This window comes from Diadema antillarum, unplaced genomic scaffold (genome assembly GCF_040938485.1).
Source record: "Diadema antillarum isolate AM-2024a unplaced genomic scaffold, OU_Dant_1.0 scf00000072, whole genome shotgun sequence".
In the NCBI taxonomy this organism is placed as follows: Eukaryota; Metazoa; Echinodermata; class Echinoidea; order Diadematoida; family Diadematidae; genus Diadema; species Diadema antillarum.
The window spans coordinates 2,519,296-2,531,916 of record NW_027270961.1 but is presented as its reverse complement, the minus strand read 5'-3'; the positions used below and the strand labels follow the sequence as shown (position 1 = coordinate 2,531,916).

At 37.7% G+C, this 12,621-nt stretch overlaps 1 protein-coding gene across 1 annotated transcript in view; it reads right to left on the bottom strand.

Moving 5' to 3' along the window:
• Window positions 1-12,621, bottom strand: part of LOC139717154 (dedicator of cytokinesis protein 3-like) — a 115,739-nt gene that overhangs the window by 44,906 nt on the left and 58,212 nt on the right. The window contains exons 24-32 of the mRNA XM_071628654.1: window positions 12,048-12,243; window positions 11,424-11,551; window positions 10,578-10,676; window positions 9,558-9,578; window positions 5,741-5,934; window positions 4,813-4,873; window positions 3,599-3,758; window positions 2,197-2,342; window positions 1,087-1,175 (exon numbers count right to left, since the gene is read on the bottom strand). Of these exons, the coding sequence (XP_071484755.1) occupies window positions 1,087-1,175; window positions 2,197-2,342; window positions 3,599-3,758; window positions 4,813-4,873; window positions 5,741-5,934; window positions 9,558-9,578; window positions 10,578-10,676; window positions 11,424-11,551; window positions 12,048-12,243 (1,094 nt within the window). The remainder of the gene's footprint in view (window positions 1-1,086; window positions 1,176-2,196; window positions 2,343-3,598; window positions 3,759-4,812; window positions 4,874-5,740; window positions 5,935-9,557; window positions 9,579-10,577; window positions 10,677-11,423; window positions 11,552-12,047; window positions 12,244-12,621) is intronic.

The window sequence follows — 12,621 nt, the reverse complement described above, 5'->3', positions numbered from 1 at the left end:
GGAAAATCGGACAGTCCGTTCAAAAGTTAGAAATTTTTTAAGTTTCTGCTCAGCCACGGCTGGATGAGAAGACTACTATAGCTTGTGATGTCACATGTGTACAACGATATAAAGAAAGAATAAAGAAAATTCAACATATTTTCACTTTTCTTGCATAACAAAAGAACATTTGACTTCTCTCTTTCAGAAGGCAGGGCGAATAATATTACCCTAACATACGTCAGTAACAAGTCAAAGAAATTTGCACTTCATTCAAAAAGTAAAGTTTTGTGAATTTCTCCTTTTATTTTCCTTATATCGTTGTACGCATGTGACACCATGCACTGTAGTATTCTTCTCATCCAGCAATGACTGTGCAGATACTTTAAGATTTCATAACTTTGGAATGGATTGTCAGATTTTCCCCAAACTTTCACTGATGTGTTCTACTAATATTGTTGCATTCACTCAATCCACATGTATACGAAGATGGACTTGTCCTTCAATGACCAAAGCAAGGAGAATAATAAGATGAGGCTGTAATTCTACCTGTACACATGTCACCTGAAGTTTGAGGAAGTGGTTCTAGAGGGCTAACACAAGAAACACTGTCAGCTTCTTGTCAAAAACATACAATCATACAAACAAAAAAGAGGTATTTCAACAAAAAAAAAAAAAATACAATTTGGGTGAAGAAAATGCCCAACAAATCTCAAAGTAATTTGAATGTTGAGGTACTGCCAACTTCAGGTTTTGGTCTGTAATATCAATTACATTATAAAATAATCAAGATATAATAAATCCACAGCGAAAACAATTCTCTGCAAGCACCTCAAAAAAGATGTCACAGCTACATCAATCTGATTGATAGCTAACTGCAGGCATTAACAATGTTCAGGGGGTGGGGCAGTGATCATGAACATATTCTGTAATGACATAAAAATCAAACAGGAACATACCCCCTCCACTCATGAAATTAGTGGGTCTAAGAGAGCTATATTGTCATTATTGTGTAACCACTGGTGTAAAAGGGAATGCATAACAGCATCTAACCACCCATTAACCTACAGTGCATCCTCCCAAATTATTAAAAGCAAATTGCCTCACATTTCACTGAAGATCTCTGTGTAGTCTTCATCTCCCTTCTTCTGCCCGCACACCACATCATCCAGCTTGTCGATCAAGTCATCCTCCAGCTACAGGGATTTAAAAAAAAAGCAGGGGAGAAAACGTGAACGATGGCTGATATCTGACACAATCAATGAAAGCAACAAATCATCATTCGAACTTGTGATTAAACATGACTACTGCCTAGAAATTTTCACCGGTCTTGCCACACATCACACAACACACTCATTTCTCAAGCCCCAATGACTAGCCACTTTGATTGTCAGTTGTCACTCCCCCGATGTGTGTGATATCCTTTACTGCATTCTCCATCACAAAGGATGTTTTTCCAATCAGTCCCACAGGCCTCATCTCTGTGCACTTCCAATTCCAAGGTCTGTATTCAATAGACTATTGCTAACACATCTTTGCAGGCAGTATACGTAAAGCTGCAAAAGATGTGGATTGCTCCTGAATAACCTCTTATAAACCAAGCAACATCTGACTACACTGCTTAGCTCTGGTGAAGAAACTTTACCACATTGGGCCTACACAAGTTGTGTGGTTGACGTATTTACATCAGGGAAACAAGACTGGTGCTGTCAAAGTTCATGGTAATCTGAATTATCAATTTATTTTTCAACACAGGAGGCAAGAATCATCATGATATTTAGAACATATCGAGCCTGTATGAATTGAACAAGATTTTGACAAAAAGATATGTGTACTGACACTTGTAATAATACACAGAAAATGAAGAGAGTGACTGTCTCTCATCTTTACATCATTATGGAGCTGTGCTATGCTCAAAGTTGAGGCGAATGCATTGGAAAGTATGACCCATTACCCATGACCCACGACTCCATAGGTAGGGTAGAGTGGTAATGTCATCTACTTCCTGGTCTACTCTGTAGGCATATTTTGTAAAAGTCTTCTGCTTTCCTCGTTCAATCCCCTCCATCTAACTTGCAGATGCATTTCGTAATTCCACAAAAGCAGTTGAAAGTTGTTCTCTATCAGCTGGTGTCCACATAAAGTTGCTAAATGATTTTGGTAGGTGGTCTAACGTTGTGACCCTCTGGAGGCAGAGAGTGAACGACCGCCACTGACCTGCAAGATGGTACCCTTCTCCTGCATCTCACAGCACATGATGTCAAAGATGAGGGGAAGGCTTGCCCGTCGTATCGCCTCGTGGGGAATGAGGGTCACCTCAAGGAAGGGTCTCGTCAAGTTGCTGAACTGCACCTTAGCAGTGCCTGGAGACAAAGAAATGGGTAAACACACAATCTGTACACTAATCCTTGATGTTATAGTGCAAACTTTTAATACAGTCAAGCCTTCCTAAGTGGCAACCTGTCTATAGTGGCCACCTGCTGTAAACGGCCACTAAAAATGATTTCCTCCAAGAGAAAAGCGATATAAACGACCCTGTCTATAGCATCACCTGCCACTTTTTTCATCTCCCCTGGGTGACCACTATGGACAGGTTTGACTGAATATGGTCTTCTTTATCCAGGGTAGCCTCTTCAGTGCTGCCCTTACTCTTCTAAAGGGACCTGCTATTATGATTACCCAAGCATTGCTAGGTTCCCATTTATACACCTGGGTCGAGAGGGACATAGCGGGTTAAAACATCTTGTTAGAAGACGTAGGCATTTGGCAGGATTTGAAATCAGGACCTCTGACTGGAAGTCATGACTCTTGTCTACTAGGCCACAGCAGAGCAATCTACCAAGACTGTGGCATGAAATGCTTATGAGAATCCAATTCCAGGAGCTGGTGTTGGTGGGAATAAACAAAAATTGTGTTTGAGTATTCTTGGTTGCAATGAGGCATCATGCTAGATATCAGTTGTACTGAAATAGGCCCTGGTGTGACTGTCACTAGCATCACGGCAGAATGGATAGTGATGCATTTTGTCATTAGCTCCTTAATAGCCATGTTTCAGTCATCTGTTGAGAGCTGATTTCTATTATAGAGAAAGAGCTGTAGTTTATGTCCTGTACAGTCGGCTCACCAAAATACAATTGTATTGAACAAATCTACTTTATAGTAGGCAGCTGCAATTTCTGTGTCTCAGAGAGATTGCAAGGTCGATAGAGACTGGAAGATTACAAAAACAAGGTCATGCCTTATTTTAATATCATATAACTAACAAGCGTGAAAAAAATGAAAGACAATCCCATAAGATATTTTCTGCCCATGACATATCACAGCTAAGTAAAAGTCAGTGCTTCTCAACCAGTGGGGTGCAGCCTACTGGTGGGCCGCAATATTTTTCCCAAAATAAAATAGTACAAATTTGTAGTCGATCTACACATGGAAATGGGCCTTAAAAAACCTCACAGGAAACAAAGTGGGCCGTGGGTTAAACACAGTTGAGAAACGTGGATATATGCAATAGATGGTTGGCATCCAAAGCAGCATAAGACATTTCTAGCATCAAAAAGAACATGGGAGTGCTAGGTACAATAAGTCTGTTTTGTGCAAACGGCTCCCTCTATAGACTCACCAAGACTGTCCCACTTCTGGATCATTTCCTTCATCATCTCAAGCCGCATGTCACCAAACTTCTCCTTGAGTCTCTCCTGCTTGGCCTGGGTGAAGGACTCCAGCTGCAAGGCAGGCTGGGTGATGAAGTACACCGCCAACTCAAAGTACTGGGATCTCAGCTGCAACAGCATCACACAGAACACAAATGACAATGATGTATTTTAGTATGGGAGTATGTTAGCATTTCAAGCTTATCTCCAGACACTCAGGGTATGGTGGTGTTAAAGTGAAAATAATGATGAATTATTGCTTGTGGTCATTCATAATTTCTAGATATCTGTGGTGGTGTTTAAAGAAAATGAAAAGGATAACTGGCATCACTAAAGTCTACAACCGACAAAACTTCTGCTGTGTGGTGTCAACGAGAAAACAAGTCAAATATACCAGCACAAATTGATACTTGCATGCTTTTACTATACATAATAATTGTACATTTCAAAAATCTCATACCCATCCAGTAACACTATGTGCACAATCTGCAGGAGCATTCATGGGGCAAAAGTCTGTTTTGCTCTTTTTTTTTTCTTTTTTTTTTTTGCAATGCAAAAAAACACACACTCTGCATTAATTTGAATAGGAAAAAGTGTTGTACCCATTGAAGTCAGGTATTTTGGGGCATGTTACTGTGAAGGAATGATCCTCAAGTAACTACCACTGATAACATAGTTCTGGCTGCACTGACCCATCAAGGCCCTGAAACACATTGTGTTTTTCATCCTGTATTTCTTTTACTATAAATTTTACAATTCATTCATAGTGTTATATACGCTAAAGTATTGAAAAAAAAAAAAACAACTCACGTCCGAGTCATTTGTTGTTGATATATATGAATTTTTGGTTGCAGAATTTTCAAAAACTCTTTAATTGCTCCATTTACAGCTGATTCTTTCAATCACACATTTCAAAAGATTTACATATTTTCTTCTCATTCAAGTTGAAAATTTTTTCTTATTTCTTTCTGATTTGTGCCAGCCTGATGAATTCAACCAGTTCCAGCCAATCTTTCTCCAATATTTGATATGCAGTGACATTCAGAGTTGCCAATTTAATGACAAGATGATAAGCTCTGCAGCAAAATTCTGCCAGGACTTGAAGGGCTTTCAGTGCTACATACGTACACTGACTGCCCCATGACCTGGAGAGGGAGTAAACGATATTGGATAGGGCACTCACTCTTATTGTGTCTTCGTGGTTGAGGTCTGCACACAATCTCTTGATTGCAGCTTGGATTACCCTGTAGAAGCAAAAGGAATGTATGCTCGGTATCAAACATTTTATCTACGAGTGAGCTTCATTTACCTATCCATTCAATATTTGCCATTCTGGCGTCAGAATGGCAAATGTTGAATGGATAGTAAGTAGAATGAGATGAAGTTGATAATATCCATGATGCACAAAGGTAACTCTCACTAAGATCTCAGTCATCACCATTCATAACTTGTACGTTATTTTAATGACATTGTTGTTTTGATAAACCTGAAAGGGTTGATATGGATATTGTGGATGATAGACTTTCACAAGCTACACCTTGCAGATGTCAGTTTTATTGGCATCAACATTGCTATCCAAGCCATCTAGAGTCACTTCTTACATAGGAAAACTTAATACTGACCATGACAAGGCAGACTCGCAGATCATAATTACAATGACGACAAAACTTGATACATGCATCTGAATACATGCAGGAAGTCAGCTCTGATATGACATAACTTTATAATAATTCAAAAAGCAGAAACTCAAAAGTCATCTGCAATAATAGAGCAAACGTCAATAACAAAAATTTTGATCTTCAGAAAGGGAAAAAATCACTTGGCTGAGGAAGAGTTAGAAAGACTACTAATGCAATGGTCATCCTGGTGAAAGTCAAGGACATGGCCTTGACTTATTTGACCTATTTCTGGGGTAAATCTACATTGTCTTATTCTTGTGAAGAATAAAAAAACCATATGTTAGAAACATACTTCATGCTTCTACAATAATATAAACCTCAAATCTACATGCCAATGCACAGATTATTAGCCATCATCTTCACATCATCTTGTGTGCAGGAGTGAGGTTAAAAATTCCTCAAGAGGGTCATGTTAAGACCGGCCACGCCCACCTGTTAGTGACCATCCTCATGGCAGCCCAGTCCTTGGGGTAGATATCCATGGTGACGCATTCCTGGAAGAGCATCAAGATGCCCCGCAGGAACTCGTACCGCTGGTTGGAGTTGGAGAAGTTGTCGATGAGCATGGCGAAGTGGTGCTCCTGCATCAGACGCAGCATCTCCATCAGGCACGTGATGCAGCGAGTCTGGAGCCAGAGCAAAACATTTAGGGGTCAGAGGTCAGAGGTCAGTTTGAAGAAGAGGGAAACGATTGCTATACGCAACAGACTTGGACACCTCTGCCTTCTCATTTGAACACTGCATATCTCTGCAAGCATGGCCTTTCATTTACACAGAGATGACAAAAGTGTAAAGGCCTTTGACCCTGACCTTTGACCCTCACTCATCATGAACTTTGGTGCAAATTATTGTCAATTCCCTTCTACCAAGTCAACCAAATTACAGTACCTCTAGATATTCCTAGCTGATATTTCAGTGGAAAAGTATCACTTGTAGCCAAATGTCTTCTTTAAATAGAGATGTCCATCTCATTGGCATAGAATCTGCAAATGGGCCGAAATGATTGGCTTTTGTTTTTAGTCGGCTCATTCACAAGTCTCCATCTAATTTCCCTCTTTAAAAAAATGAAGTTAGAATGTGAAAGTAGTGTTTGCACTCAATCATTCTAGCATTGAAATTTTGTAAAACCAGAAAAGTTCGCATGCATTCTAATTTTGCTAATTTTGTGAAATTAAAATGAACGCAAAAGTTCTTGTATACAATACATTGTATGCCAGTGGCAATTCGTGAAAATTTCATGCCACCAGAAAGGTCGCCAACTCTAATTTTTTTAAATTTAATGTCGGGAAAATTTCTTGCTTCACAGTAATCAAGCGATGTCTTTTTTGCAGACATTTTCTATTGCTGGTCATTGAAGATGATATGTATATGAAACATTTTGAAGTTGATATTATTACTTTGCTAGTAAAATCAAATAGCATTAAACAATTGCAATACATCATTCACACTCTCTTCACTGTTTTGAATAAGAAGTAACCAATTTTGGTGCTAGTGCAAGGAAAGTTTGAGGGAAACAAACAAGGATATGAACTAATTTTGTGAAAATGATAAATGGAGAAATATGTAAATATGTATAATACAAATGTAAAATGTATGTCAATACCATATGCCTTAGATGCAGCATAAACCATATGAATCCTCTACGATCAGGAATAACTGTGATGAAAGCACTAACACTATGTCTTGTGTACCACATCCATCACCACCAGACTAAGCTTTAATGCATCAAAAACTCTTCAGGTGTTGAATTTGTGTGATATATTCCATAGAATCAGGAGCTATCATAATTGAAAGTTGCATGAACAAGTATTAGAAAGGAGTCGATCAGTGCAAAATAGTGTCAAATTGAATAAAGTATCAATTCTGAATATTTGTTTCATATATGGCACATTTCTAAGTATCTAATTATATTCAGGCTTCAGATATATGTAGTTTTTATAATGAAGCATTTTTATGCAAAATGACATGTAAGAACTAATGAAAAATATATATATATATGAATAAGTATTTTTTTTATTTCATTCTACCAAAAAACAAGGACAAATACTAACTACTTCAACTTGGCAATGAACTACACAACTGAATTTTTGTACTAAACTGAACTGTCTAAATAATGTATAAACATACCCACACAGTGCTGATACAAGGTATTGACACAAGCAATGGCCAGAATGTGATTTTATGTACCTGAAGTTTTTTGAATATGGGACTATGAATGATGCTTCAATGAATAATATAAATGTATTCAACCAATTTTTTCTTCAATAAACGGCACAGCAAAGAAGGGTTTTATTTATCTCATTTTCCTTTTTTTTACACTTCATAATGACCATTGCTTATGACGGGTGACAAAAAATCTATCTAACCTTAATTCTACAATTGTACATCACATGTACCCAGAAAATTGAGTTCTTGCAGACAGAAAGCATACACCTCTCAGAACATGCAACAGTTTCAAACCATGACATGCAGTTAAAAACAGACGATGCATAAAATGCACGGGGTTATGAAGTCAATCACTGCTTTTGTTAAAACTCTTGACACATGCTTTTTTTTTCATTGAAATGATATCATGGCATTATGTTTTGACTGAAGAGCAGTAGCTCTGATAATGGTCTTTTCATTGTTTTTGTTTTGTTTTTCCTCTTCTATGTTTTTACAGACCGCGTCATTCTTGTATGAAAAGAGGAAGCTTTGCAAAGACACTTTTGATCTTCAGAAGCCCAAAGTAATGGAGTATAATATCTTATCATGTCTCAGAATTGAATATGCATTTCATACATCTACAGATCAAGCGTATTTTATGAAAGATATCAATGTTTGTTTGCTATTTGTACTATCCAAATATCAACATTTAAAAAAAAAAGTAACAGGTTGTAGTGCTAAAAGTTCCAAAAACAAATGAGGAGGGGGGATAACAATCTTGGTTCTACTCAATTCAAACTGATAAAATAATGAGAAATGAAGTATTTGGTACGCTAGTACACTTTTGTCTTTTTTCAATTAACCCGTTGAGGACGAGTCCCGAGTATACTCGGGCAAGCGTCTATGGGAAATGCGTGTTGTAGCAAAATCAAACCGTCCTCAGCGGGTTAAAATAGGTGTTAAAAAATCACAATAAATGCAGGCAAAACTAGGCAAACCAACTTTGTCAGAGGTCTTTCTTCATGCGTAGAATATATATCATTTCCTTTCACAGTAGTTAACTTTTCTTCAAGAGATCACATGTCGGAATCAGTCAAAAGCGTGTGCTGTGTGTAGACACAATGGCCTGAATTCACGACGGTGGTACAAATGAAACCATGGTTTAAACCATGAACAAAAACCATGGAGCGCCAAGTGTCGCAGGGAATATTTCGTTACGAAATTGGTCATTTCGAAGACAAAATTACCGTTTCATTAATGAAATTATCATTTCGTGGACGAAATGTTCCTTTAGTTACAAAATGTTGTCATTTCATTACGAAATGATCATTTCATCGACAAAATGACTGATTTCGTAACGAAATATTCCATGCGACACTTGGCGCTCCATGGTTTTTGTCCATGGTTTAAACCACGGTTTCATTTGTACCACCTTCGTGAATTCGGGCCAATAAGGGCATGTCCAAAGGGTCAAAGAGGTATAAATGGATGGAATCTAAGGCAATCGTTTAGCTCTGCATTTCACGGACACAGCTGATGAAAAAAACTACCAATGCTCTTTGTCTTATCAAAAATTGTCCTGTAAGCATTGTTTAAATCAAACCATCAGTTTCAGAAGCTTTTTGTTTGCCTGGAACGTAATGTTATTGGATCAACAGCAATAGTTCGGTCCATTAGAAGCACAATCACAATTACAAAGCACACTCAGGCGGACAAGGTAACAAAGTTAACTACCAGCATTCAGTTCCATGATTTTTTTTTTTCATTTACGAAGCACTGCAAGTCATTCACATCACATAAATTTCCCAAAGAAAAAGGGGCACAGCATCCTTTCATGACACTGTATTTATTGATCGGGTGAATATGTTGTAGACATGATTGTCAAAGTTCAACTATTTGGGATCAACTGGATTTTTCCTTCTTTTTTTTTTTTAAAATGGTTCCAACATGTGATATCTGTCAAAGTGTAAAAAAAAAAGAGAGAAGAAGATGGTAGAGGTAGGGCAGTCGGTGTATACGTTCCAACTTCTCAGCATGATTCTTTGCAAGAGTACAACGCATAGTTTTTCTAAACTGTGATATCATAATTCAAAGTTTTACTTACTCTGAGCCGTCTACGATTCTTCTACAAAGCAAACAATTAGGCAAAGCAAAAAATGTGATTGTTACTTAAAAGCACTCAGAGTCACCATGTTTTGTAGTTTTCTGCAATGCAAGCATTCTTGCATTCATTATTACTGTGTGTATGTTTCACATGAGCAACTTCATTACGGTCTGGTTTAATATGAGCTAGCAATTACTATTTTCTACACAAAAATTAACTATTCTTCAAACTGGCTCCTGCTCTAAGTTGTCCAATGGAAAAGTTAAATGAACAATTCATTAATATCACAATGGAATGAAACAGTTATGAAAGTTAGGATTTAGTGAACATGATAAAAATGTAAGACAAAATGATTCTTATACATGCCATGATAATCTAATATCTAAAATGATATCACCAACACTTCCCGAGACAAAATTTTATGAACAAATAAACACATACACACAAGCATACAAAACAAACCCCAATGAAAACCCACCACATACTGATCACATTTAAAAAAAAGAAGAAGAATGCGAATGGCAAATATCTAATAGTCTTTAGAATAGCCCCTGGGCAGATATGGTGCCCACAAATAATGTTTCCTTCCACTACATTTTACAGGTCATGATACTGACCACACCAATGGTGGACAAGCATGTACTTGAATATGACTATCAAAGAAAATAAAGATACATTTGGAGTGCAGACCTCCTCCAAGTAGCTCATTTCCACCCAGAGGATCCACACAGTGATTCGGAATTTCTACCAAAATTTCAACATCTGTTCCTTACATCATCATCAATGACAATTCCCAACAATTTCATCCAAATTCACCAATCAACTTTTTCAGTATTTTTTTTTTTTTTGAGGGGGGGGGGGGGGGGACAGACAGACAAATAAACAAACAAACGAACAAACAAACCATCACCAGCAAATACATAACCTCCTTGACAGAGGTATAAAGACAAAAAAAAGCAGGGTATCTGAAATTCCTCAAAAGCTGAGAATGTGGATTAGACAAGGAATGGTGGTACTCACATGCAGCTCTGTCCTAGAATCAGAGGCAGGCACCATACACAGGATATCTCTGAAGAGATACCTCATGACCAGACCTATCTCTTTCTCAACCTGCTCCGTCTGGTAGTCAAAGGCAAAGCAAGAAGAAAAACTATTAGAATGGTAATCTTTCTTGTAACACTTATGAAGATGGCAACACAGATCACCACGATTTAGTCGTCAAATAGAGCAAATAACAAAAATCAATAACACTGTTTTTGTTGTGTGTACCAACAAGTACAGCACTTACATGACATCAGATAAGAACACAAGTATTCGCACCTGACACAATCCTGTAATGTAACATCATTGTCATCATAAATTTCACTATAATCAACGTCATCAATAACAGCACGACTACCATCACTTTCATCATTATCATAACACTATGATCAGAATTAGAATATGTACTTTGTCATTATAACTGTCATGATTGTTGTATCTAAATGATTTCTAATTTTTACTTTATTGACAACTTTGATACATCAGTTTTGTTAGTATGAACATCTTTATTATGTAGTAGGGAGTGACACATGAGGGCTCGAGCCCTCGGGTAATAGTAAAGAATTTTACTTTTGTGAGTGGTGGCCCATGTGTCACACCCCTACATTTTATTCATGTATATATTTTATGTTGCAATTCTATACCAAAATGAATAATAATAGAAATAATAATAATATTAATTATATGCGCTATTGTTAGCACCATATTCATACTGTTCTTTTTTTTCCCCTTTTATCATCACTGTCTCCTGTTTCTTCATCTTAAACTTATTCCTTTCTATATTTCTCCTTCTTCTTCTTTCTTCATCATCCTTGTGCATCTCACCTGGTAGAGGGTGTGTAGGGTGGTGAGAATGTCCTCCACAATGGCGATGCAGAACTCCGGCAGGAGGTCGTGGCGGATGTGATGCTGCAGCTGGGTCAGACAGGGCTGGAGGAGGACTTGTCTCGCCACTGGGGACAAGGCAAGAAGGACTCATCAACCACCCAAATATGACCCTCTACTGGATGTCTATTTATCTCCTCATATTTCACTCAGACTACCAAGCTAGGCATGTCATGCTGATATTCAAATCACACAATTTTCTCTTTTTGATCTTGCAGTTTTCCCAAACACTGACTCTTTATCATCATTAACAGAACATTCTTAATGAGGGACTCTGTAAAGAATAAGCTTCAGAAATCGTGGTAATATACTAAAGTCAATGCTGAAGACCTTAAAATATGTTTCTTGTCACTAATTTTTGAATAACAATTTCATGTAATGGATTAGTTCAATACACATTTAGCCTGGAATCTAGAGAAAAACCATAAACTCTACTTTCACAGGTGAAAGAAGAGTTGCAAAAATCCAGATATTTACATGTGTCTCTTTGAAAGATCTAAGAGTATACATGTAGTATCTCTTAACGATACTTCTATAGAATACAACTATTGAGTCTGAACTCACTTGGTGACTGAAAGAGGGAGCTGTTGATGGCTTCCTTGATACACTCCAGCTTGCTCTGGAGGACACTGGTCTTCTTGGGCTGAAGAGGGATGCAGTCCAGCAGGTCAGCTGTGAACTGACTGACCTCCGGTGCTGTGTACATGGCCATGGCCATTAGCTCGTTGCAGATGGTGCTGAATTTGCGCAGAACTACAAGCTGTAGGTGTGACATGGTGGAGACTCACAGTCATTAGTACTGCCTGAATTATATCGGTATCTCTAGCATGAATTTTATTTCATAAAGATGGCGATCATCTAGCTAAAGAAGATCTAGCACCCCACTGGGATGGAATTGTATAAAAGGCAAGCATGGATAATCATCCATATCATAAATACAACTAAAAAATCATTATTGATATCATTATAAACATCTCGCCTCCTCCTCCTCCTCATCCTCATCACCATTATCATCACCATCATCATCAACATCATCATCAACATCGTCATCATCATCATCATCATCATCAACACCATCAATATTATAAACATCATCAACACCAACATCATTATCATCATCATCACCACCATTATCATC